The sequence below is a fragment of the Panthera leo genome, chromosome A1 (assembly GCF_018350215.1).
Source record: "Panthera leo isolate Ple1 chromosome A1, P.leo_Ple1_pat1.1, whole genome shotgun sequence".
Taxonomy (NCBI): Eukaryota; Metazoa; Chordata; class Mammalia; order Carnivora; family Felidae; genus Panthera; species Panthera leo.
In genome coordinates this window covers 87,307,205-87,334,904 of record NC_056679.1, presented here as the reverse complement: position 1 = coordinate 87,334,904, position 27,700 = coordinate 87,307,205, and the positions used below count along the sequence as shown (strand labels likewise).

Below are 27,700 nucleotides of genomic sequence, written 5' to 3'. Positions count from 1 at the left end.
CAGTAATCTATTAAGAAACTGTTCTGAGTTCTCTCAGCCACTCTAGTAAAGTAATCAAACCTTAGAAGGGAGATGTGGGAGCCTCTGATTTATAGCCGGTTGCTCAGAAGCACAGGTGACCAATTGAATTTGCATTTGGCCTCTAAAGTGAGGGTAGTCTTGTGGGACTGAGTCCTTCACCTGGGGGTCTGATGCTATCTCTAGGTAGATATTATACAAATTGAATTAAATTGTAACACCCAGCTGGTGTTAGAGAATTGGCTGGTGTGAGAAAAACACCCACACAAAATACATCTCCGATCAATTCCCTGAGGGATGAAGGGGAATCACATCTCAATCACCTCTTGTTCTTGTGGTCAGTGTATCTTCATTTCAAGGCTGTGCAAGCTTAACTTCAGCATGATCTTCACAGCAAACAGTATGGAAGGAGACCCAGACAGGAAGTGGGGTGATCCTGGACCTCTCGGCTTCTTTGAGAAGCTATCAAAGATTGTGCAAATGGTTGCAGCAAGAGCGGCAGGAGCGACAAGAGTTACGATGGAATCTAGAAGGTCTGATGTATTGGGCAGAAAAGGGGTTCAATACGCAAAAGTAGGCGGTTGGCTTTCCAATATAGCATGTAAACATCTTTTCTACTGTTACTGTGACTATAGGACATATACTCAAATAGGATAGGCATTCACTCTTCCTAAATAGGGAGACCTTTCCTCACTTCTCCTCAGGCAGGCTGCACTGCCTCAGAATAGCTCTGTTGGAGGCTTCCCCAAGTTCTACGGACATGGGGCCAGAAAGTGTGTGAAATATTTGGTGCTAATTTCAGTTATTTTGGACATCAATCTGAGGCGCAATCACACTTTGAGTATATCTTCTTGAATTCCAGACAGGATGTCTTAATTTCATGTTAAGCATTTAGGTAACATTTGGGATAGTAAATGACCCATCAGCCATGGCACTTAAGGAAAGTAGAGGAAAATATGAGTAATGTTTATTATTATCCTCTGTACAAGACAGGGCTTGAGAGAAGAGCAGAACAGAGCCCAGTGCTGTGCTTCATGGTTTTGGGATGACCTCTGTGCTCGGCTTTCTCTGAATAAATTGATGAGAATATGCACTGCTGTCCTAAGTTAGACCTAGACTTGAGGTCAGGAAGATACTGCATGTTTGGGGAAATGGGGAGACCAGAGAGTCCTCCTGCCCCTTCCTTGCTGTTATATTATGAATCTGTAAAACGTTATCTACTGAGCTTGATCACAACCACAAGCAGGCAAAGGAAAATAACTGCCTTTAAACTTTGGAGGATTTTCATTCATCTTTCCTTGTAGTCAGGGAAAGTTAATATTCAGATTAAAGTTTTTTTCTTCAGATACTGAAAATTTTTATATAATACTTTAAAAATTATTTTCCTTCATTTTTTCTTTTTCATTTTTTGGTACTAAATAAAATTTAAAAATGTTAATGCACTCCATTGCTCCCTTCGCGACTCATGGACTAACATTATCATGTGTCTCTGCCCTTTCTTGCTTCTCTTCCCCTACCTAAAAGCCCATAAAAGTTGTACAATATTTAGCCATTCACAAAGAAAGAAAAAGCATGTACCATTTTTACAGCTGTAACAACATCTTATACCAGCAGCAGAGTGAAAAGGACAGTCCCTGTGAATGTCCTAAAATATGATAGTAAAAGGAAGTTTTCCCAATGGTCAGACTAAAGGTAGTTCGACTAAATGGATAGAGAAAATGTGTGAAATGGACTCATTATGAATAACAAAAGACGTACCTCTCATCCAAATCACTCAAGAAATTCCAATGGTCCCAGAAGCTTTGTACCACCAGGCACAAAGACCAAATTCCTATATATTTCTTATTGTGTGGTTAGGGGTTATAGACAAAATGGTAAGCATGTCTATGGATAGATAGATCTAGAGTTAAATCTCAGCATAAAATCTTAGTAGTGTTGTAATTGCCTAACCTTTATGAAATTCATAATATTTAACTTGTGGATTTGTTACAAATATTAGGAAAAAATGTAAAACAGTTCACACAGATTAGTCATCTCCAAAGGCAATTACTAAAAGCAATTAAAAAAATAACAATGAATATATATAACTATAGAAGCAATTAACAATATGACAATTAGCATATATATTACATATATATAACAACATAAACAACTAACAAAACAATAGGATTATTAACAAAAAATTAAAACAGAAAATACTTTCTCTTAGCCTGAAAATGATGTATGAACACATTCATATCAGATTGTCACCTACCTTGAACTCAAGAAATATTGGAATAGAAGCTACATCCCAAATATCCTGTGTCCCCAATCAATTTTGTTATCTTTAATTTTTTTCTTACTTCTCACAAGTTACTCACATCTCTAATATGCCCCAATGATCCTGCAAAGCCACAGCAATTCTCTGATGCAATGTGCCTGAGAGCCTTCTTCACATCTTTGTTTCTGAGTGTGTAAATCAGGGGGTTCAGCATCGGGGTGACAACAGTATAGAAGAGGGCTATGAACTTACCCTGTTCATGAGAGTTACTCTTGGCTGGCTGGAGATACATAAAGATGATGCTCCCATAAAATAGAATCACAACTGCCACATGGGAAGAGCAGGTGTTGAAGGCCTTTCTCCGTCCTTCTGCTGACCTGATCTTCATTACAGCCCAGGCAATGTGGCCATATGAAACCAGGATGAGACCCAGAGGCAAGACAACAAAGATAAAGCTGGCCACATACATCTCCACCTCATTGAGGCTGGTATCCACACAAGCCAGTTGCATAATGAGGGGCATCTCACAGAAGAAGTGGTCAATGCGATTGTTTCCACACAGTGGCAGAAGCATAGTGAGTGTGGAGCCCACTATGCTTGTAGTCAGACCCCCAAGCCAGGAAGCAAAGGCCAAGCTGAGACAAAGCTGTGGATGCATGATGACAGTATAATGTAGTGGCCTACAAATGGCGACATAGCGATCATAGGACATGACTGCCAGGAGGACACATTCAGTGGCCCCCAGCCAGTGAGAGATGTAGAACTGGACCATACACCCTACAGAGCTTATGGTTTTCTGTGGTCCCCAGAGGTTGACCAGGAGTTGTGGGACAATGCTTGTGGTAAAGCTAATGTCCAGGAAGGAGAGATTGGCAAGGAAGAAATACATAGGAGTGTGGAGGTGCACATCTATGCAGGAAACCAGAATGATGATGCCATTGTCCAAGATAGACACCACATAAAACCCTAAGGCAATGATGAAGAGGATAGGTTCCAGTGAGGGTCGTGCAGAGAAGCCCAGGAGTACAAAGACTTCTGGAGAACTTGCATTGGCTATTCCCATCATCACATGCAACCAGAAGTAAGACTAAAAGACCACCTGCAGTGAGTGGGGGGCACAGGATATGAGGTATAAAATGATTCTGTCAGCTAGCAAACTTTAGGCATAATTTTATATCCATTGTTCTTGAAACCATCTACTCAACTGCTCTGTGGATGATGTTACATCATCTTCCTGAAGGCTAGTTTGGAAAGACATGAAAATATGCATAACCTAGGGGAAAATGGACATTGATACAAAAATCTTTACCCTGGTTATTTTATTGAAATATTGCTTACAGTAACAACATCTGGAGTCAACCTGTGTTTAGTGATCAGGTTTTTCTTGAGTACCAGATGGTATTTCATGTGATGAAACACCGCAGAGGCATTAAAATTGTTCCCTTGCCATTCCCTCTCTCAGTTAATGGCCAAATAAAATCCATCGTGACATTTCTTTTTCCTAAATCCCACAATTAACAAATTTTTGCTTTATCGTAAAATTCAGGTTCTCATCATTTCTTGTAGCCTTACTGCTACACCCCTGGACTATGCTGCCATCATTTATCACCTGAATTATTGATCTAGTATCTAAACTTGCCTCCCTGCTTTTCTCATTAGTTCCCTTCAGGGCATTCTGAACACAGAGGCCAGAAGATTATGTTAAGATACAATGTGATCATATGTCTCCACTGCTTAACACCCTCATTTTCTTTGAGTAAGGCTTGCAGTGTCTTTCTCCCAAGACATCCATCCACAGACTTGCTTTATCACCCTCTTCAGGTTGTTTTTCAAAAGTCATCTTCCATTGAGGTAAATGTCTTATATTTTTTTAAGTTTTTATTTAAATTCCAATCAGTTAACCTATAGTGTAATATTAGTTTCAAGTGTACAAGATAGTGATTCAGCCCTTCCATACAATGAAGCAAAGGTGTAATTTAATACTGAAAACCCTCCCAGCTCCCTTCTATTCCTTTATTGCTTTATTTTTATTTGTATTACTTATCACCATAGAACAAATATGCTATTCTAATTTATTATGTTTGTACTTGTCTAACTCAGCTAGAGTATAAATTCCATGGACTCATGACTCTGTTTATTTTGCTTCTGGGTCCCCAGTGCCTAGCTCAGTGTGTGGCTTATGAAAATCCCTTAATCAATAGTAATTGAATGAAAAATTGTGAAACAGGTCATTAGAATATGTTTATGGTCATGATGGAGGAAGTACCAGAATGATATAAAGGCATAATTAAGGAATCTTCAGTGTAATCTCACAGCAGTGTTTTCAGGAAAGAACTATTGACCCAGATTAGTCCCTCTTCTTACACAGGTGGAAGAGAATAAACCATGACTTAGCAGGGAGAATGTGGGAAGTCAGAAATCCACATAGAGAAAAATGGACAATTCCAGTCTGCTTCAGATGTCCATGAAAAGTTCTGAGGTCCTTCTTTAAAAAAAAGCATTAATATTTTTCTTCCTTGTCTGTTACAAGGAAGAATAAATTCATTATAACTACAATCCATCCAGGTGTGAAGAACAGAACAGCTATAAACTCAATTGTCATCTCTTTTAAAATCCCAAGGGGTTTTAAAACTCTAAACTCATCTCTAAAACTGGAGGTTAACCAAGGAAAATAAACTTAAACACATATGTTCATTCACATATTTAAAAAAATACATACACAGTTTCCATCATGAATATATAAAAATGGGGCTCAGAGAGCTTCAGCCATTTGCAAAAATGTATGAGCAGAAGCTGTACCAATGTGGAGGACACTCAGCCAACATTAGGAGACAATTATCTGATTGTTATATAGTAGATCAGTATAGAACTGATGCTCTGTAAAAGCATCTGGAAGATGGATTTGGACCCCCTTCAAACTGGGGAAACATTGAGAGTTGTGAGAACATAGATGGCTTCATAATATGGATATGAAAGAGAAGTGAATGAGGACAGATGTGTGCAACTGAACCATGATACAATAGAGTGATTACCCCTTACAGAAGTCATCTTGGGTGAGCATGGGGACATGCAAAAGTAAGGGGCAAAACAGAAAACTACATTGTTGCCTGTGGATATTAGCTTACCCTCTGTGGGGATGGGGAAAGCACATGGACTCACATATGAAGAAAATGTATGAACATCACCAGAGATGGTGGCCATAAGGTCAGTCACGACATAACAGTTCAGTAGAATTTTTGAGGAAGTAGAGACCTTTATGGTGACCTGATCTATTTCTAGAACTTTTCAATGATCTACCCAAAGTTCCATAGCTGCTCAGTGCTAGTACTGCAGCTACACCAGAGACTTTCAGATTCTTAGTACAAAAATAGCATTCCAAGTAGAGGAGAAGGTTTGTTCATTCACAGAGATTCACCAAAACTGTCACAATAAATAATAATTCTTGAAAATGTGATCCCTGCCCAAAGTCTTTGACATTATGACAAAGAAAGGTAGCATAGAGACAGTTATGAAAATGTTTTGAGTTCAAGTTTTGAGTCAATTATGCAGTCACAAACTCTACTCCTGGATGTAGATAACCTGCTAAAATACCAAAGACCTCAAGAAGAGCAAGTCAGATTATTGAAATAGATCAGTGTTCATCAATCTTAACTGGAATTGACAGAAACTCTGTGACACCGGTTCACCTTAAATACCATAAACAAACAAACAAACAAACAAACAAATAAACAAAGCCAAGAATGTCACTTACTGATGGTGATCTAACAGCAGCATCTCCCTGTATGTAGATTGGAAATGTTGTATAATGGGGAGTATTTTACTTCAAAGATGGATAAAGTCCATAAATTCAGTGGATGTGGCATTAAAAAGTAGGAAAATAGCCATGGGATTTGAGAAGCCCTAAAATATTGTAAATCTCCAACTCATTGATGGCAGACATGTTAGATTCTATTTAAATGCATGTCTAAAAACACATTCTTGAGTTTTAAAATCAGCATAGGTTGAAATTAGAAGCACTTTTTTTTTCCCTACGAAAACTGTTAGCAAAGAAATGAGTGTTTCCAGAATGGGATATACATGCCGACCCTCAAAGGACCAAGTGTGTCATAAAACCTGTATAATCATGAGACATTCATTTTATCCTCTGGAGCATTGAGGAGGGAGACAGAGGGTGATGTATATGTCAGGGGAGTGAAACTGGAAGGAAAGAAACTTTGGGGATTTTTTTTTCCCTACTGAATAATTACAATTTCATTGTAATCAAAATAATTGATTACTTTTATGAATAAAACATTATTTTGTTTTTATACTGCCAAACATTGTTTATAAGAACATAAGAATGAACTCTCTCTACACAAAGATTTATCATGCAGTGGAGGAGAGAGTCTGAATATTTTCTTATTACAGTAATTTTAGTACATGCTGCTATAGATTTTTTTTAATTTAATTGTATAATCATTTGTGTATACCACAGCAATGAGCTAACATCTTTTCTTTAAAAATGAGATTATTTTTTATTGTATTAAAATGCATACAACATATAAATTTACTGTCGTAACAATTTTTGAAATATACAAATCAGAGAAATTGAGTGCATTCACAAAATAGTGCAACTATCACCAACATATAGTTCCAGAACTTTTTTGTCACCCCAGATGTTACTGTTCATTTGCTTTCTCTCTCTAGGCTCTGGCAACCACTAAACTGATTTCTGTCTTTAAGAATCTGCCTATATTGAATATTCCACATAAATGAAATCAGGTATTTTATGGCTTTTTGTGTTTGGATTCTTTCACTTAGCATAATGTTTTCAAGGTTTATCCACATTGTAGCATATATCAGTATTTCATTTGTTCTGATAGCTGAATGAATATGATCATTGTGTGACTTCACCATATTATATTTACCTATTCATCTACTGATGAACATTGGATATATTTGTTGATGGATATTTTGGCTGTTTCTACTTTTGGCTATTGTGAATAGAGCTTTTGTGAACATTTCTCTGCAAATTTTGTTTGAATGTCTTTTTTCAGTTATTTCAGGTGTGCAGCTAGGAGTGGAACCCCTGGGTCATATGATCATTCTGTGTTTAACTTATTGGAGAACTGCCAAACTTTTTACAGTGACTGCACCATTTACATTCCTACAAGCACTGCACTGTATGTTCCAATTTCTCCACATTTTTGCAAATACTTTTTATTTTCCACTTAAACATTGTTTTTGTAATAATCCTGTGGGTGTGAAATCAGATTCCATTGTGTTTTTTATTTCCATACCCTAAAGATTGATGATATTGTGCATCTATTTATGTACTTTTGGTGACTTTATCTTTTTTAGAACAGTTTTATTCAGATCCTTTGTCCACTTTTAACTGCATTACTTGTGTCTTTTTGTTGTTAAGAGTTATTTATATATTGTGCTTATGTCAGATACATGATATGCACATATTTTCTTCTGTGTTGCCGCTTTTTTTCCCCACTCTTTTTGTAGTGTGTTTTGATAATTTTTTTTCCTTATGAAGTCCAATTGTCTATTTTTGCTTTTGCTTCTTATGTTTAGGGTGTCATATTTAGGAAACCATTGCCAAATCAAGTCATGAAGTGGTTCTTCTGTATTTTCTTCCAAGAATTTTATAATTTTAGCTCTTATAATTAGGTCATTTATCCTTATTTATTTACTTACTTACTTATTTATTATTCATGTTTAAATATGGCATACGATAGGGATTCAACTTCATTATTTAAACAGATATTTATCCAGTTGTTCCAGCACTATTTGTTGAAGGAACCGTTCTTTTCCCATTGAGTGGTCTTGGCACCATTATCTAAAATCAGTTGCCATAGATCTATGAGTTTATTTCTGTACCACTGGTCTACATGTATATAGTTATGTAAATACCACACTTTTGATTACTATAGCTCTGTAGTGAGTTTTGAAATTGGAAAATGTGAGGTCTCCAAATTTGTTATTTTTTTTCCAATGTTGTTTTGGCTATTCTGGGTCCTTTGTAATTCAATATGAATTTGATAATTGGCTTTTCTATTTTTGCAGCAATGACAAGAGAAAACATTGGTATTTTGATAGGCATTGCATTAAACCCATAGATCACTTTGGGAGATATTGCCATCTTAGTGATATTAGGTCTTTCCATTCATAGACATGGATGCCTTTCTATTTGTTTAGGTCTTCAATTCTTTTCATTAATAGTTTGTTGTTTTCAGTCTTAAATATCCTTAAATTTATTCCTAAGTATCTTTTTTCTCCCATGATGTTGTAGATAGAATTATTCTGTTAAGTTCCTTTTGGAATTGTTTATTGATAGTGTACAAAAATACAACTGCATTTTGTGTTTGATCAAGTATCTTGCAACTTTAATGAATTCCTTTATTAACTTTAATAATTTTGTGGATTCTTCAGCATTGTACACATTAAAAATCATGCCATTTGTGAGTAGAGATCATTTTACTTCTCAATTTTCATTTTGGAAGTCTTTTATCTCTCTTGTTTGCCTAAATACTGAGGCTAGAACTTCAACACAATGTTGAATAGAGATGATAAAGTGGACACCATTGACTTGTTCCTGAATTTAGGAGTAATCTTGGGTTTTCACAATTGAGTATGATGTTAGCTGTGGGTTTTTATTTTTACTTTACTTTACTTTATTTAAATATTTATTTATTTTTGAGAGAGAGAGAGGGTGAGCAGGAGAGGGGCAGATGGGGGGACAGAGGATCTGAAGCAGGCTCTGTGCTGACAGTAGCAAGCCTGATGTGGGGCTTGAACTCATGAACTGTGAGATCATGACCTGAGCTGACGTTCTATGCTCAACCAACTAAGCCACCCAGGTGCCCTATAGCTGTGAGTCTTTAAAAACATATTACCTTATTATGTTGAAGCAGTTTCCTTCTTACATTACATGAATTGATTTTTGTATGTTGAATCATCTTTGCATTCCTGTAATAAATCTGACTTGGCATATAGTGTTTTCAGTTGCTCTGCAAGATTTAATTTGCTATTTTCTTTGAAGATTTTTGTATCTATATTCATAAAGTACATTGTTCTGCAATTCTCCTGTCTTCAATGTCTTTAGCTGATAGCAATACACTTTTACATATATTATGGAATAATTTCACTGGATAGTATTTCTTATTTCTCTAGCACTGGTCCCCAACTGAACCATGATTAATTTACTCTTCAGTTTGTGTAAACATTTGGGTAAGCATAATTACTAAGAATTTGGCCTTTGAAATTTGTCAAGACTGGATTTGCACATTGCACTTCAACTAACCAGTTCTGGCTATTAGTCTAGCCTCTTAAATTACTTGCCTTCCATTTTTTGATATGTATATTAAAAGATTTGCAGAATATAATTCTAAATTTTTAAATTCTGTGAAGGTAAGGGCTATATTTACCCTAGTTACTATTACATTGTGCCTTATCCTAATATATGCTTTGATATGACAGCATCCAATACATATACATTATTATTATTATTATTATTAATCAATGAATGAATGATTCTGGGTCTATTCTGTTTAGAAGTATATAATGCTTTTGATATAACACAGGAATATAGTCATTGGAATATGCAATTGACATGATTTACTCCAATATGAGTCATTTTACATCCAAAATAAATTTATCTGATTTTTGAATTATCCCTGAATTATCCAGATTACTCCTAATTTAACTCTGTAAAGGGCTATTATGAATGCCACCTTAGAAATGGGGCCCCTGGGGCTTTGAATGGGCTTGCTAAAGGTCAAATGGCTATTAAAGGGTAGAGCAAGGACTGCACATAAGCTTGCACTTCTAAGTGATGTTTCTTTTATATTTCATGCACTTCCTTAGGGACCTAGTGTAATCCCTTCAAATACTAACTAAATCCTGAAGACTTTCCAAATTATATCTGTGACCAGCACTTCTACGCCAAACTTCAGATTTATGTAGCTAACTGCCTCTACTGAATCTTTGTTTGGGTGGTGTTATGGACTGAATTGTGTCCCCCCGCCCCCGATCTCCAGTGTAACTCCCATCTACAGTGAAAGAAATGCACTTTTAATTTTTCTTTCCTTGTGTTTGTGTTAGTGAGTTAATATGTGTGTGGCAAACTGTGATGGGAACATATGCATTAATTTGCTAATGTTGATAGAACAAAATATGAAAAAAATGAGTATTTAAAGCAACAGGAATTTATTTCTCACTGTTCTGGAGGATACGGTTCTATAAAGATCAAGGTTCCATCAGGGTTGGTTTCTCCTGAGACATCTCTCCTTGGCTTGTAGATGGTAACACCTTTTTGTGTCTTGACATGCTTTTTTTTTTCCTTCTATGTGTGCATTTCTGGTGTCTGCGTGTCCAAATCTCTTTATAACACCAGTCATTTTGGATTACTACCCACCCTATTGGCCTTATTTCAAGTTAATTACTGCTTTCAGGATTCTATATTCCAATATGCATTCTAAGGTACTGGAATCAAGCCTTCAAAATATGAATGGGAGGGGGACATAATTCAGTCCATAGCACTGTGATTTTTCAATTCTGAAAGTTCAGAACAATGGTCAATGCCTTAAGAGGAAAAAGTTCACTTTTTTTCTGTTTTATTGAGACATGATTGAAAAATGTATATATTTAAGGTGTGCATAGCAATATTTTTACATATGTATGCATTGCAAAATGATTCCCTTAATTAAGATAATTAACCTATCCATCACCACACATTTTTGCCTTTTTTCCCCCTTGTGTGTGGTGAGAACATAGACTTATTCTTTTAGCACATTCCTTTTTTTTTCTTTTCCGGAAAGAGAGAGAGAGTGAGAGTGGGAGTGGGAGAGAGGAACAGAGGAAGAGAGAGAGAATATTAAGCAGGTTCCACACTCAGGACAGTGCCCAACATGGGGCTTGTTCTCATGACTATGAGATCATGACCTGAGCTGAAATCAAGAGTCAGATGCTCAACTGACTGAGCTACCCAGGTGCCCATTTTAGCACATTGCAAGTATATAACAGGATTTTTAGCTACAATCACTGTGTTGTATATTACACCACCAGAACTTATGAATCCTATAGCTGAAAGCTTATACCCTCATGTTAGTTAGCTCTGACAAATTCTAAAACTCTCATTTAAGCAAGCAATACAGAAACAATGTCACAAAGGGCACCTCTCAGGCTAGCATGTGAGTTCTTACATCCCTTCCAGACAATTTGAGAAGACAAATTTTACTTAGGCAAAGACTCATGATACCTGTGTGCGTGGCTGTACACATTCACATACACATACACCCACAAATACACATCCTATTATTGTCCACCATCTTTGCTGAAACACAGGTTAGCATCTGAGTATCATTCAGTCTACTTACAGAAATAGAAAAGAAACTTTTCTAATACCACAGATACATTAGAGCAGCTTGCTGGTTTGGGAAAAACAAAAGCAGGATGCTATTTGACTTGGTTATTATTATTTTTTTTACTGTTGCTTTGCTTAACTGATCATGATCTATGGAATTAATTGAGATTTAAACTGTGGATGCTGAGGATTCCATACTGTTTTCCACAGTATCTGTATCAATTTAGAGTCCTACTAACAATGCACATAAGTTCCTTTTTTCCACATTCTCACTTATTTTTGTTATCTCTTATCTTTTTGAAAATAAAGATTCCAGCAGGTGTGAAGTGCTATCTTATTATGGTTTTTATTTGCAATTCCTAATGACGAATGGTGTTAAGCCCCCTTTTTATGTACCTGGTTTTCCATGTTCATTGTAACATTATTCACAGTAGCCAAAATATGGAAATAACCTGTGTCTATTGGAGGGTGAATAGATAAAGAAAATGTGGATATAGAAATATATAATGGAATATTATTCAGCCATAAAAATGAAATCCTGCCATTTGAAACAACATTGGTGAAACCGGAGGGTGTTATGCTAAGTGAAATAAGTCATACAGAGAGAAAAAATACTGTATAATGTCATCTACATGTGGAAATGAAAAAGGGAAGAGGAAAGAAAGAAAAAAAGAAAAAGAAAGAAAGAAAGAAAATGAGAGGTAAAGGAAGGAAGGAAGGAATTCAAACTCATAGAACCAGATAATAAAATGAAGGTTGTTAGGGGCTAGGGAGTGGGAAAAATGGGGAGATATTACTCAAAGTGTACAAACTTTTAGTTATTAGATTATTAAGTTCTGAGGATCTAATGAACAGCGTGGTGAATATTGTTTTATTGTTTTTGTTGTTGCTGTTGTTGTTTTTGGTTTCAGGAGTAGAATTCAGTGATTCATCATTTACATATAACACCCAGTGGTCATCACCACAAGTGCCCTCTTTAATGACCATCACGCATTTAGCTCATCTCCCATCTGCTTGTCCTCCAGCAACCCTCGGTTTGTTCTTTATAGTTAAAAGTCTCTTTTATGATTTATCTTGCTTTCTCCTTTTTCTTCTTTCTGCCATATTCATCTGTTTTCTTTCTTAAATTCCACATATAATTGAAATCATATAGTATTTGTCTTTCTCTAACTGACTTATTTTTCTTAGCATAATAAGTCTAGCACCATACAAGTCATTCATTGCAAATGGCAAGATTTCGTTCTTCCTAATGGCTGAGTAATATTTCTATTTGTGCGTGTATGTATATATATTATATATCTGTGTGTATATACAGCTTGAAGTCCAGAATCTTGATGCCTCCATCTTTGCTTTTCTTTTTCAAGTTTGCTTTGACTATTCAGGGTCTTTTGTGGTACCATAGGTCTGTCCTAGCTCTGTGAAAAATTCTATTGGTATTTTGTAGGGATTGCATTAAATGTGTAGATTGCTTTGGGTAGTATGAACTTAAAAAAATATATTTGTACATCCATTCAAGATATATTACAAAGCTGTAATCATGAAAAAAAATATGGTAGAGGCACAAAAACAGACACTCAGATCCGTGGAACAGAATAGAGAGCCCAGAAATGCACCCACAAATGTATGGCCAACTAATCTTTGACAAATCAGGAAAGAATATCTAATGGAATAAAGACAGTCTCTTCAGCAAATGGTGCTGGGAGAACTGAACAGCAACATGCAGAAAAATGAACCTAGACCCTTTTCTTATACCATACACAAAAATAAACTCAAAAATGGATGAAAGACCTAAATGTAAGACAGGAAGCCATCAAAATCCTAGAAGAGAAAGCAGGCAAAAACCTCTTTGACCTCAGCCCAGCATTCTTACTCAACACGTCTCTGGAGGCAAGGAAAACAAAAGCAAAACTGAGCTATTGGGACCTCATCAAAAAAAAAAAAAAAAGATTTTGCACAGTGAAGGAAATAATCAACAAAACTAAAAGGCAACCTATGGAATGGGAGAAGATATTTGCAAACGACATGTCAGATAAAGTGTTAGTATCCAAAATCTATAAAGAACTTATCAAACTCAACACCCAAGAAACAAATAATCCAGTGAAGAAATGGGCAAAAGACATGAATAGGCACTTCCAAAGAAGATATCCAGATGGCCAACATGAAAAAATGCTCAACATCACTCATCATCAGGGAAATACAAATTAAAACCACAATGAGATAACACTTACTCCAGTCAGAATGGCTAAAGTTAACAACTCAGGCAATGACAGATGTTGGCAAGGATGTGGAGAAAGAGGATTTCCTTTGCACTGCTGGTGGGAATGCAAACTGGGGGCAGCCACTCTGGAAAAACAGTATGGAGTTTCCAAAAAAAAAAAAAAACAAAAAACAAAAACCACCAACAACAATACAAAACTACCCTATGACCCAGCAATTGCACTACTAGGTATTTATCCAAGGGATACAGGTGTGCTGTTTCGAAGGGGCACATGTACCCCAATGTTTATAGCAGCGCTATCGACAATAGCCAAAGTATGGAAAGAGCCCAAATGTTCACTGATGGATGAATGGATAAAGAAGATGTGGTGTATATATACAATGGAGTATTACTCAGCAATAAAAAAGAATGAAATCATGCCATTTGCAACTACGTGGATGGAACTAGAGGGCATATGTTAAGCAAAATTAGTCAGAGAAAGACAAATATCATATGACTTCACTCATATGAGGACTTTAAGATACAAAACAGATGAACATAAAGGAAGGGAAGCAAAAATAATTTAAAAACAGGGAGAGGGTAAAACATAAAATACTTACATATGGAGAACAGAGGATTGATGGAAGGATTGTGGGAGGGGGGATGGTCTAAATGGGTAAGGGGCATTAAGGAATCTACTGAAATCATTGTTGCACTATATGCTAATGAACTTGTATGTAAATTACAAAAAACACCCTTATTTACTATGAATATGTAAATCATAATGTAATTACCTATAATTAAAAAAATAAAAGTATATAAAAAATGTTTGTACTTCCAGTCCATGAGCATGAAATGTTTTCCATTTCTTTATTTCTTTTAACTCAAATTTATTTTATAAGTGTTTTATAGATTTTAGAATACAGATCTTTTACTTCTCTGGTTAAGGTTTATTCCTAGGTATCTTACGGTTTTTGGTTGTGTGTGTGTTTCTTTGTGTTGAGAAATTCAACTGTGTCTTGTGCTCTTGACAGTAGTGACTTTATGAAGAGGAGGTCCTGTCATGCCCTGCAGTGCATTATCACCTGTTCACCAGAACCTGGCTCTTCAGGAGAGTGTCCTATCTGTGCTGCTTACACTCTGATGTTGTGTCTGAGTCACCTTTCTTTTGAGTGTGGTTTTCTGCACCGACTCTCTGCCTGTTGTGGGTCTTGCTAGCTCTTTGTTGTATTATAAAACCCTGCCAGATGAGTTCTAAGGAACCATGTCTGCCAGGGAACTTGGGAGTAGTGTGTGGTATTAGCAGAATTTGTGTTTAGCCACTAGTCTTATGTTGGATCCCCTGAAGCACTGTAGCAGCTGGGGGATTTCACGGGGGGCAGTGGGTGTGTGTGAGGCTGAGCACAGTGCGCCATGGCATGGCTGGGCATGGCTGGGCCTGGTTTGTGATGGTGGGTAGGCCCATTCGGAGATTTAACAAAATGTGACATGAGACCTGGATTTAGGCTACAAATGTCTGTGCAACCTGACTTCCCTCAGGTGGCTCTGTGTTTATGCTGGTGGGCAGGGGAGGAAAATGGCATCTGCCATCTCCCTACTTTTTAAATAAGTCCCCCAACATGCTCTGGAAACAGTATGAACAGATCTGTCTCTCATTAGTGCCCAGCATTGAGTAACCTGCCAGTTTTTATACTGCCTCTCTGCACAGGTTGCTGTATCTTAGATTTGTGACTCAGGTATCACTTGCTTTCCTGACTTGTCTAGTGCTGAGTCAGTTGACTTTTAATGTTCCAGGCTCCATGTCCCACTGGTTAAAAAAAAAAAAAAACTCATGAAATTCAGCCCCTTTGGATGCTAAAGACAAATATTGTGAAGATTAGTCTTCCTGATTGGGCTCCCTGGTGAAGGCCTATTTCTGTGCCCTCTCTGAAGGCAGAGCTCCTGCTCTCTCTCCTACAAGCAACCTCCCTTTGGCTATCTGACTTTCCTAACCTTTCAATAATTATTTTTTTAAGATTTTATTTTTTTAAAGTTTATTTATTTTGAGGGAGAGAGAGAGCACAAGGTGGGAAGGGCAGAGAGAGAGAGAAGAAAAGAGATTCCCAAGCAGGCTCTGCACTATGCAGAGCCCTACATGGGACTTGATCTCAGGAACCATGAGAATACTTACCAACTAACTCACCCAGGAGCCCCCCTTTCTTAATCTTTCAGATTCAATGTCTCTGTATTTAGTTGTGGAGTTTGTTCTGTCAGTCTTGGGATCCCTCTCTGGCTTATTAACTTGAATGTGGATGATATCTAGTTGAAAATATAGGATATGCTGAGGTCAGGGTCCTCCTACTCTGCCATCTTCCTGAGATCTCCCCCATCATGTTGTATACTTTAAATAAATACAGTTTTTTTTTAAAAAAGCAATTCTAACTAACTAAATTTTTTTAGAAAGTAAGAATGCTGATCTCTGGTCCAGGAAGATGGGGTATGGGGTATTCCACATCCTAAAGCCAGCTCTGTGTCATTCTTACTGAGAACCTTTTCACCAACATATATTCTAACAAAGCGCAGCTCATGAGCTGTGCACCATGAGCACCACAGACATGATATGCTTCAAGAATGCAGACCCTTTACTGTCAGGGATTCTGGATCCACTATCCAGAGTAAAAGTTTGAATCAGTAGCTTTTATAACTCTCTATGGGCTTGTTTCATTTCCAGGATAAGGCAGGGCTCAGCTCCCCATCTGGATGAGCTCCATTTTCTGTGGCTTATTATAATGTATCTAGGGACCCATAGAGAGGGCAATTTTGATAATAATCTATTCAATTAGGTATTTTCATATTGTTTCTTTTCTTTTTCTTTTTTTAATTGAAGTATAATTGACATACAATATCCAATCAATTTTAGCTATACATCATAGTTATTAGATATTTTTATGTTATGAAACAATCCCCACGAGTCCAGGTACCATCTGTCACCATACAAAGTTATTAAATTATTATTGACTTTATTCCCTATGATGTACTTTACATCCTTAAGATTTATTAGTTTTATAGCTGAAAATTTATACTTCTTAACCCCTTCACGTATTTTACCCATTCCCAACACCTCCCATCTCTGATAACCAACAGATATTTTTCCCTGTTTCTAGGAGTCTGTTTCTGTTTTGTTTGCTTATTTATTTTTCAGATTACACATATAACTTAAATCATATTTGTCTTTTTCTGACTTATTCCATTTAGCATAAAACCCTCAAGGTCCATCCAAGTTATATATATATATATATATATATATATATATATATGTGTGTGTGTGTGTGTGTATCACATCTTTACCCATTCATCTGTCAATGGGCACTTAGTTGCTTCCATATATTGGATATTATAAATAATAATGCAATGAACATATGAGTTCAAATAGGTGTTTTCACTTTATTTGGGTAAAAACCTAGAACTGGAATTGTTGGATCATATGGTAGTTCTGTTTTTAATTTTTTGAGAAACCTCTATACTACACCAATTTATACTTTTACCAACAGTGTGTGAATGTTCCCTTTTCTCCACATCCTCACCAATTCTTTTTATTTTTGTCTTATAATAATAGTCAAACTGACAGATGTGAGGTGATATCTCATTGTGGTTTTGATTTGGTTTTCCTGATACTAGTGATGTTGAGTATAGTCTCATGAGCCTGCTGGCCATTGGTATATCTGCTTAGAAGAATGTCTATTCAAGTCTGCTCATTTTTAAAAATTGGGTTTTTTGTTTTTTGACATTAAATTATGTAAGTTCTTAATATGTTTTGGATTTAGCCCCTTATCAAGTGTATGATTTGCAAATAGCTTCTCCCATCCAATAGGTTGCCTTTTCATTTTATTTAATGATTTTCTTCACTGTGCAAAAGCTTTTTATTTTAATGTAGTCCCAATGGTTTAATTTTGCTTTTGTTTCCCTTGCCTCAGGAGACATATCTAGAAAAATGTTGCATTTGCCTATTTCAAAGAAATTACTGCCTGTGCCTTCTCCTAGGATTTTTATAGTTTCAGGTATCACATTTAGATCTTTAATCCATTCTAAGTTTGTTTTTGTGTATGCTGTCAAAAAGTGATCCAGTTTTATTCTTTTTGCATGTAGCTGTTGTTTTCCTACCACCATTTGTTGAAAAGACTGTCTTTTATTCATCGTATATTCTTTCCTCCTTTGTCATAAATTAATTGACCATCTTTTATTCATCATATATTCTTTCCTCCTTTGTCATAAATTAATTGACCATATAATTGTAGGTTTATTTCTGGGCCCTCTATTCTTTCACATTGATTTTTGTGTCTAGTTTAAGTGGAATATTAGTCATACAGAGGAAGAGATTGTGCCATTTAAGACAACATGGATAGACCTAGTGGGTATTCTGCTAAGTGAAAAAAATCAAACTGATAAAGACAAATACCATATGATTTCACTCATATGTGGCATCTTAAAAACCCCAGTGAACAAAATATAAAATTAGAATCAGACCTACAAGTACAAAGAAAAAACTGATTGTTCCCAGGGGGAATAGAGTGGGGGGTGTTGGGTAAAATGGGCTAAGGGGAGTGGAAGGTACAGGCTTCCAGTTATGTAATGAAGAAGTCATGGGTATAAAAGGGACAGCATAAGGAATGTAGTAAATTATACTATAATAGTTTGTAATGGGGAAGATGGTAGCTACAGTTGTGGTGAGTATAGTGTAATGTACAAAATTGTTGAATCACTATGTTGTACACCTGAATGTAATTTAACTTTTCATGTCAACTATATCAATTAAAAATGGTTTTGAAGTGAAAAAAATCATAGTGATAGGATAGAGCTGGTAGCTAATTGACAATGCAGGTGGTAATCATTTTGTGCCATATGAATGTATCAAATCAACACATTATCTTATACGTCTTATACTTCTACAATATTATATGTCAAGTATATCTTAGTAAAAAATTAAAGGTGTTGGAATACTTAAATTTTTTAACGTATATTTAATATTGAAAGACAGAGAGAGACACAGCATAAGCATGGGAGGGGAAGAGAGAGGAGTAACACAGAATCCAAAGGAGGCTCCAGGCTCTGAGCTGTCATCACAGAGCCCTACGTGGGGCTGTAACTCACAAACCACGAGATCATGACCTGAGCCGAAGTCGGAGGCTTAACCAACTGAGCCACCCAGGCTCATACTTTAAAAAAAGAAAGAAATGGACATAATTTAAAAAAGAAAGAAAATAGGAGAAGGAAATGCCCATGCATATGTAATTTAACCATAAAACCTGATTAATTGTCCTCAGTATGATGTGTCTTTCTACCGGAAAAGAAAACGGAATGTTAAAATTTTATTTTGAGGAATATGTGAAAATATTTTTATTGACTTCCTCCTTCTCCTCCTCCTCCTCCTCTTCTTCTTGTTCTTCTTCTTCTCCTATTAATTATTGAGGACATAGCAGAATGACAAAAGAGCTTGTTCTAAGAACATTTTGAATAATAGAGATTTTTATACAAAATTAAGATTACTAAATTATATATAATTTTAACTTTATACTTACAACAAATCTAAAACCACCTGCTTTTCTATCAGTGATAAGTGTATAATAACATCAGTTTCTACAGCTTTACCTCTAATATTGTTAGAACATAAGCACTAGAAACCTTAAAATTTGCTAATTCCTAGTGTCAAAGAAAACAACAGAGTATCAGAGCACTAAAGGCAGCTGAGGTAGTCCAGACAAGAGACAATATGCCTGGGGAAAAGTGCACCATGAAATCTGCTGAGAGGAAAGTTCCCAGGAAGTTACAGGAAGAATGTTCATAACAGGTGTGCTAATGAAAGGTTAAATACTTGCATTCCGGACACATGCAGTAAGGCCACAAATCTGTGCAATTTGTCAAACCAAACTGAAACATTCATCATTCAGGCAAATGTTTTCAACTAGGTTCTGATCCTAAAAAGGATGGTGGATAGGACCTCCTCAAATCCTCCAACACTTTGACTTTTGTAGCCTTCAAATTTCTGGTCATTTTTGGGCAACAACACTGGAGGAAACACAACACTTCATTGTGACATATTCAGGCAAGTGGCATCATAATAGGGAATTTTTCTTCTACATTTGCAAATATTTTGTGACCACCAAGGTAGGTACATTCCCAACAAATTCCTGATGAGTACCAATTAGGCCGATTATATAATTCTTAAGCACAAAGCAATCATGATCATGATAGAGATCATCAGCCAAGAAATTATAAGGGAAGAAAACTTTAGATAAAACTTAGTAAAAGCTTCAGTAAAAACATGGTTCCTGGGGTCTTGTGAATTAAACTAACAACAGACAGATTAACTGAGACAAAGCTTACAAATTTATTAATTTTTAGTTTTACATTCATGGAGTTTCACAGCAAGGAAGTGAATTTCTAATGGAGCAATAAAATATGAGAGCTTATATACCACCTTATCAAGGTAAAGTAAAGGGACAAAAGCACACTTAAAAACTTAAAAATTTGTTAGAAGAATATAACTCATGTTAAGTATTTTTAACACACACACACAGCCCAAAAGGACATAAGGAAACTACTTTTGGAGGTGATATATACCCTTATAACTTTGATTGTGATGATGGTATTATCATGACTGTGTATATACAGCCAAATGCACCAGAGTGTAACTATATTCAATAACAACACTCGGAGGATTGGTGGCCTAGTGTCTAGCTACTCAAAGGAACTGCTGGAGTGGCATGACCAGCAGCTTGTTAGAATGGCAGAATGTTGAGCTGAGTTTGACAGAATCAGAATTTGCATTTAACAGAGTCCTCTGATGATTGGTAAGATGTGAAAGTCCGGGAAACAGGGTTTGGTGCATAAGTTCTCAAATATGAATTTGGTAAAGCATAACCCCAGCATGCAGTGTGTGACAGTCCTGCTTCAAATACAGTTTTCCCATGCTCTGATTGAAACAAAAAAGAGTAATACAATATTTAGAAATGATTGCAAAGCATTTGAAACCCTTGAGCTCTGCTGATGGGGAGCAGTAACAAACTTCCTCAGTCTTGGTGTCATCGTACAGTTGAAAAAAACACTTTGGGATAGATGAGCATGTAATTCTGAAGTTAGCAAATCAATTCCTTGTTGGATAAAAACTGAAGTTTTTATCTGTTCTGTTGGGTGAGAGACATTGTGAATAAGCTACCTCATTCCCCCAACAGCAACAACTCAGGGTCAGCAGTCAGCTAATCGCCTGTCTGGAAATTATCACTGAGGCCAGCTTGTACTCTGTGGCTCTGCTGGGTGGTGTAGGGGAGGAAGTGGGAGACCAGATGGTAGAGATGGGTCTGCCAGGCTCTTCTCTTTCCCCATTGCAACACTAGCCTTGGAACAACAGGAAGAAGCACATTTGCTTCTTTACCTAGCTTGAATAACATCAGTACTCTTCTATTTTCATACTTTTTCTTTCTTTTTTACATCTTATTTTTTTGAAGTATTAGACCTCTTAGGAAAAACATTTATGTTTGATTTAATTTTTACAACCCCAGGGACAAGCAAATTTCACTTTTTTTTACACATTCCCTACAAGAAGCTTTCTTTTTGTGTGTTTGGAAGAGGACAAAATATTGGTATTTTGGAGATCTCAGATTTCTGAAGAATAGTTAAGCCCCTACCCCTTCTGAGTCTCCAATCTGGAATTTCCTTGAAAGCAAAGTGAACACAGAACGTTAGGTTTAATCTCTGATGTTTCAGCTTGATATTTCTTTACACACAAGCACACATGCATGTCTTCCTTTCCCCCTCCCCTTCAGAGCAGTTCCTGCCTTCTCTACCATGCCCAGCCCTTAGCAGCTCATGGTTGTGACCACACAAGCCAGTGGTCAGATGCAACGTCCTGCTCATAACTGTGCCCATTGTTGCCGAAAGTGGAGTGAAACTCAGGAGCTGAAAAACAGGGTCACAGTGAGAGAATGGGGAATTCTCTACTGAGAGAACTCAAGTAAGTCTGGCTCTGGGCAAGGCTGTTTCTTGGAAGAAGAGGGAAAAGGAGACTGGGTGTATGCATTTTGAATGATGAGACAGTTTGCTTTAAGAGGTGTGTACCTGAAGACAGCATTCTTTAAGAACTCACAGTGACCTCTCGCTGCCTCAGTTTACTCCTTCTTTTGCCTTACTTTGGAAAGGTTGTAAGGTTACCATATTTAGAAAATAAAAACACAGGATGCCAATTCAAGTTTGAATTCAGATAAACGATTTTTTTTAGTGTATATATGCCTTATGTAATATTTGGAGCATTATTGCTTGGTCATACTTATACTAAACAAATTATTTGTTCTTTATCTGAAATTCAAATTTAACTGTGCATTTTGCATTTTATTCAGGAAACTTGGTCTGTAGTCACTTGAATCTTTCTGCATCTTTCTATTCTCATCTGGGTATGGGATTTATCTTCCCACTCTTCAACTTCATGGGGTCTCTCTGTATGAGAATAAACAGTCAGGTTCTTGAAAGTCATGGATACAAAATAATGTACACCAATCCTTTTGATCTAAGTAGTGCCTTTTTGTGGTGACTTTATCCTTCCTTATCTTCTTTGAGTGCTTTTGAAGTTGTAGAATATATATGGATAATAGGCATCGCTCTGCTTAATCTTAGAGGATTGTTTTTCAGCACCTCACTCTCCCATCCACTTACCCTAACTCCTTCCACACAATCTTATTATCTTGTGTTATATAGCATGAGTAGATCTTTAAAATTAAGATATAGGGACGCCTAGGTGGCTCAGTCGGTTGAGCGACCGACTTTGGCTCAGGTCATGATCTCACGGTTTGTGAGTTCAAGCCCTGCGTTGGGCTCTGTGCTGACAGCTCAGAGCCTGGAGCCTGCTTCTGATTCTGTGTCTCCTTCTCTCTCTCTGCCCCTCCCCCACTCATGCTCTGTCTCTCTCTGTCTCAGAAATAAAGAAACATTAAAAAAATTTAAAAAAGTAAAAATAAAATTAAGATATAATTTACATGTAACATTGTACACATTTAAAGTGCACCACTTGCTACTTTGATACATATATATGTTGTACTGTGTTACTGCCATAGTGTTAACAAACACCTCTATCACAACACATAAATTATCATTTCTTTTTTTTTTTGTGATTGGAACAATTAAGATCTAGTCCCTTAGCAAGTTTGAAATTTACGATATAATCTTATTGATTATAATCACTATACTATTAGTTACATCTCCAGGACATATTTATGTATTCATTGCAAGTTTGGGCCCTTAAATAATATCTCCCTAATTCCCCACCCCCGGCCCTGGTAACCACCATTCTACTCTTGGTTTCTACTAATTTAGCTTTTTAAAATTGCACATATACGGGATATTTGTCTTTCTCTGTCTGGCTTATTTCACTTAGCATAATGCCCTCAAGGTCATGCCTTATATTATATAATACATAACATATATTATCTATCTATCTATCTATCCATCCATCCATCATCTGTCACATCTTCTCTATATACTTGTCTATTGATAGTCACTTAGATTGTTTCAACATCCTGAGTAGTGTAAATCATTTTGCAATAAACATTGCAGTGCAGATATCTCTTTGATACCCTGTTTTCATTTCCTTTGGCTGTATATACAGAAGCGGGATTGTTGAATTATATGGTAGTTCAATTTTTAATTCAAAAATTGCTTTCCATAGTGGCTAGGTCAACTTACATTTCTACCAACAGTGTAAAAGGGTTCCGTTTTCTCTACATCCTTGCCAACACTTGATTTCTTCTTCTTGATGGTAGCTATTCTAACAGGTGTGAGGTGATATCTCATTGTGGTTTTGATTTGCATTCCCCCACTAATTAGTGACATGGAACATATTTTCATGGACCTATTGGCCATTTGTATGTCTTATTTGGAACAATGTCTATTTAGATCCTCTGCCCACTTTTTTTTGTTTATTTATTTTGAGGGAGAAATATTGGTTTTGAGAAAGTGGTTTTGATATGTGTTTCCCTAGTGATTAGTAATGTTGAGCACTATTTAATGTAACTTGGCCACTTGGTTGTGTTCTTTGACACAACTGCGTTAATCTGCCCATGGCAAAACTCTAATCACCTTACTCCTGTGTTTCAGTGGGCACATCCATTTCCCACTACCTAACATGTAAATTATATACCACTTGTTTTGCAATTTGAGGTCTTATATATTCTGTTTTACTAAGTCCCTCCTTCTTGTTCTCTTATCACTTTGGGCATTGCCTCCATCACTTGACTTAGCAACCAAACTCTAATCAACTTTTTTCTATTTACTAGGGAATCTCTCAAGGGTAATTGTTGCCTTGTCTATGTGTCTCTCTAGAACTTAGCACAAAGCAAGGATTTAAAGAAAGTATAATTAATTTTGTTAAATATACTTTTCTGCCCTTTCTACCATAAATATGTTTTATGGACCTTATATCCTTATCAATCTGACCACTGGTTACTCTTTTAATTTTAAGCTTGTGTGCACTGGCTATCAGAACTCTTAGTCAAAAGCACATTTTCAACCATCTTTCCTTATCAAAATATTCATTCTTCAATGCCCTGGCCAAATGCTACATCTTACTTATCTCTGCCAGAAATTATCCTTTCACTTTTTTGTGACTTGTAAATGGTTTATGTGCATTTATGACGCTAACCACATTCTACCTAGTGTCATGATTATACATATACAAGTCTTTTAGATTATGGATCCTCTGATTACAATGACAGTGTCTTTAAAACCTGAAAAATCCCTGAAACTTGTGCTTATGCTCTATGGAAAGTAGGCTTTCTATATTTTTTTTTTCTTTTGGCTGTTATGAAGAAGCATGTATAATTCTCATTCCAGAAAGATGATCTGCTTCAGAATACTGAGATTAAAAGGAGTTTTCCATTTTTAGTCGTGTCCCTTTTTGCATTGATTTTTAAATTTTATTTTTTAATGTTTATTTATTTTGAGAGAAAGAGTGGGGGAGGGAGATAAAGAGCAGTGGGGAGCAGAGAAAAAGGGAGAGAGTATTCCAAGCAGGCTCCATGCTGTCAGAACAGAGCCCAGTGTGGGGCTCAGTGTCACAAACCATGAGATCATGACCTGAACCAAAATCAAGAGTTGGAAACTTAATTGACTGAGCCATGAAGGCACTCTGATAATAACACCGTTTGAAACACGGGCACTTAACTCCACACCAGCTGTCTGGTCATAATGCAACTAAATTTGAAACTAAAGGGAAAATAATTCTAAAGAAGTTCTAAACTTGGGGAAGAAAACACTCATGCAGATATTTGGCTCTTAGAGAGTTTGTGACTGCATAGATAAAATAATCTGCAGTCAGTGATTACTTCCAGGAGTCAGAGGATAAATGTTCATTGAATGATGTTCCTTGTGAACTACATAATTCCTGTGAGTGATTCACTGAGACAAAATATACACTATATAGCACAAGAACCTGAAAACAAGTAGTTAAAAAACAGCTATCACTGATTAATCACCTACCATGTTCTTTCTAGCTTATATGAATTGTTTCATTTTATCTTCACTACTAAATCTAGGATCTGGCAATATTCATACCCCTACTTTGAATACGGGGATATGGAATCAAAGAAACCAAGGAATGTATCCAGTACTATAGGAAAAGCAAGAAGGGATTTCCAAGGTGAAATTTATTGGGAACTATCTATTCCCTTTTTATCTAATTGTATGACCTCCAAGCAATGATGCTAATGTGCTTTCCAAATCTCACCAATAATTTACTCAAATAATACAGGAACACTAATTCAAAGGGATACATGCACCCCTTTGTTTATAGCAACATTGTTTACAATAGCCAAGATATAGAGGCAACCCCAGTATCCATGGATTGATGAATGGATAAAGATGTGGTATGTACATACAATGGAATATTATTTAGCCACAAAAGAGAATGAAATCTTGCCATTTACAATGACATGGATGGAGCTAGAGAGTATTATGTTAAGCAAAATAAGTCAGAGAAAGACAAATACTATATGATTTCACTCATATATGGAATTTAAGAAACAAAACAAATGAGCCAATGGAAAAAAATAAGAGAGAGACAAATCAAGAAATGACCTCTTAATTATAGAGAGAAAAACTAATGGCTACCAGAGGGGAGGCAGGTGGGGGGATGGGTTACATCATTGTTGGGGATTAAGGAGTACACTTGTTTTGATGAGCACCAGGTAATATATGGAAGCATTGAATTAGTATATTGAAAATTTGAAATTAATATAATACTGTATATTAGGTAACTGAAATTAAAATAAAAACTTAAAAAAATCCAAATACTACTCATATATTCCACTTAAGTAATAGCTGTCTAAAGTTCCTTTGAACTGTTAGGGTTTTTTCCACTCTTGTTTATCCCTCTTGGAATTTATCTGTTGAAGAAATGATCTGGATTTTATTGGTTACATTTGTATGTTGTTGTTTCAAATATGTCTCTTATAAGTTGTAATTATAAACTGATGTTTATATCTAGCTTCTTGATCAAATCCAAGGTTGAAGTTGGCAGAGAGGGATACTCCATAGGCAGTTTGTAGACTTTCCTTAGGAGGTACATATTTTTTCCCTAACTTTACTAAGATATAATTGACAAAATTGTTTTGTAATGTAAAAAAAAATATTCTGGATAAATAAAAAAAATCACCAGTGAAAGGGGTGCTCTAGACAGAAATTACCTTATTTTACTTACTGGAATAAAATATCTCCCATTACCAATTAATCAATATGTCCAACCGTGCAACCCACATTTATTTGCCTGTTTATTTATTTCATGATCATAGTATATAAGGGTAATAATAACAACCACATCATACAGTAATTATAGAAAATAATGAGATAATCTTGTGAAATTCTTAAAGACTTAAAAAAATGTTTATTTTTGAGAGAGAGAGAGAGAGAGAGAGAGAGAGAGAGAGAGAGACTATGAACCAGGGAGGGGCAGACAGAGAGGGAGACAGAGCATCCCAAGCAGGCTCTGTGCTGTCAGAGCAGAGCCTGACTCAGGGCTTGAACTCACAAGTTCTGAGATCATGACCTGAGCCAAAATCAAGAGTTGGACGCTCAACCAACTGAGCCACCCAGGTGTCCCTTGCACTTTGTTTTTCTGAGATATCTATTTTAAGTCATCATGTTTATTATGTGATAGTTCATACTATTTGTTTTTATCTCTGTAGCACTTATTCTATTTACTTATTTATTTATTTGTTTATTTATTTAAAGTGCAAGAGAGCAAGCAGAGGAGGGGCAGAGAGAGAGGGGAAGAGAGAGAATCCCAAGCAGGTTCCATGTTGTCAGCACAGAATGTGGGGCCCAATCTCACGACCCTGTGATCATGACCTGAACTGAAAGCGAGTCGGATACTTAACTGACTGAGCCACTCAAGCAACTCTCTGAAATGTGTTTTCATGTTTGTTTAATTCCCCTTTTCTTTTTACTTAATCGACTTTGCCAGATTTTTGCTCATCCTGCCAATTTTATCCTTTTCTAATATTTAGTTCTCTACCACATTTCTTTCCATAACTTTCCTTATTTCTTCTTTCTTTTTTCCAACTTCTTGAGATATCTGCTTACGTTGTCATTTTCAATCATTTGTTTCCTCTTATGAATGTATTTTAACAGCTCATTTTCTTCACATTTCCCTTTATTTATATCCTGAAAATTGTCTTCTATGGCTTTCATATCATTTTAAGAGTATTTCAGGAAATTTTCTTTATTGTTTCCTTCTTTAAAATAAGGATTAGTTATTACATTACAGTGCCTGACATATGTACATTTTTAGATATTTAATTTTTGATTTTCGATTTACTTCATAAAGAAATCAGGTGAAGGGGCACCTGGGTGGCTC

The 27,700-nt window shown here is 36.2% G+C and overlaps 2 protein-coding genes across 4 annotated transcripts in view; one reads left to right on the top strand and one right to left on the bottom strand.

Moving 5' to 3' along the window:
* Positions 1–356: 356 nt before the first annotated feature.
* Positions 357–3,403, bottom strand: LOC122229796 (olfactory receptor 2C3). Its single transcript, XM_042955284.1, has 2 exons — positions 2,531–3,403; positions 357–553 (listed from the first exon to the last, which is right to left on the bottom strand). The coding sequence occupies exons 1-2, from the start codon at positions 3,342–3,344 to the stop codon at positions 357–359; spliced, it is 1,011 nt and encodes a 336-aa protein (XP_042811218.1). The 5' UTR covers positions 3,345–3,403.
* GCSAML (germinal center associated signaling and motility like) overlaps positions 3,333–27,700 on the top strand; it is a 62,022-nt gene continuing 37,654 nt past the window's right edge. For 2 of the 3 annotated variants that reach the window (XM_042905292.1, XM_042905278.1), the window contains exon 1: positions 21,634–21,814. In XM_042905292.1, coding sequence (XP_042761226.1) covers positions 21,786–21,814 — 29 coding nt within the window. In that variant the 5' untranslated portion in view covers positions 21,634–21,785. Of the gene's footprint in view, positions 3,408–21,633; positions 21,815–27,700 lie in introns of those variants that run through there. The other variant, XM_042905286.1, reaches the window with a different exon arrangement.

What these genes read in the sequence shown, in the direction of transcription:
- LOC122229796 (XM_042955284.1), bottom strand. Translation starts at nt 3,344, where the DNA reads ATGATGGGAATAGCCAATGCAAGTTCTCCAGAAGTCTTTGTACTCCTG. An exon ending in GAGTAACTCTCATGAACAGG is followed by an intron (nt 554 to 2,530) that starts GTAAGTTCATAG and finishes CCAATACATCAG; the next exon opens with ACCTTCTAGATTCCATCGTA.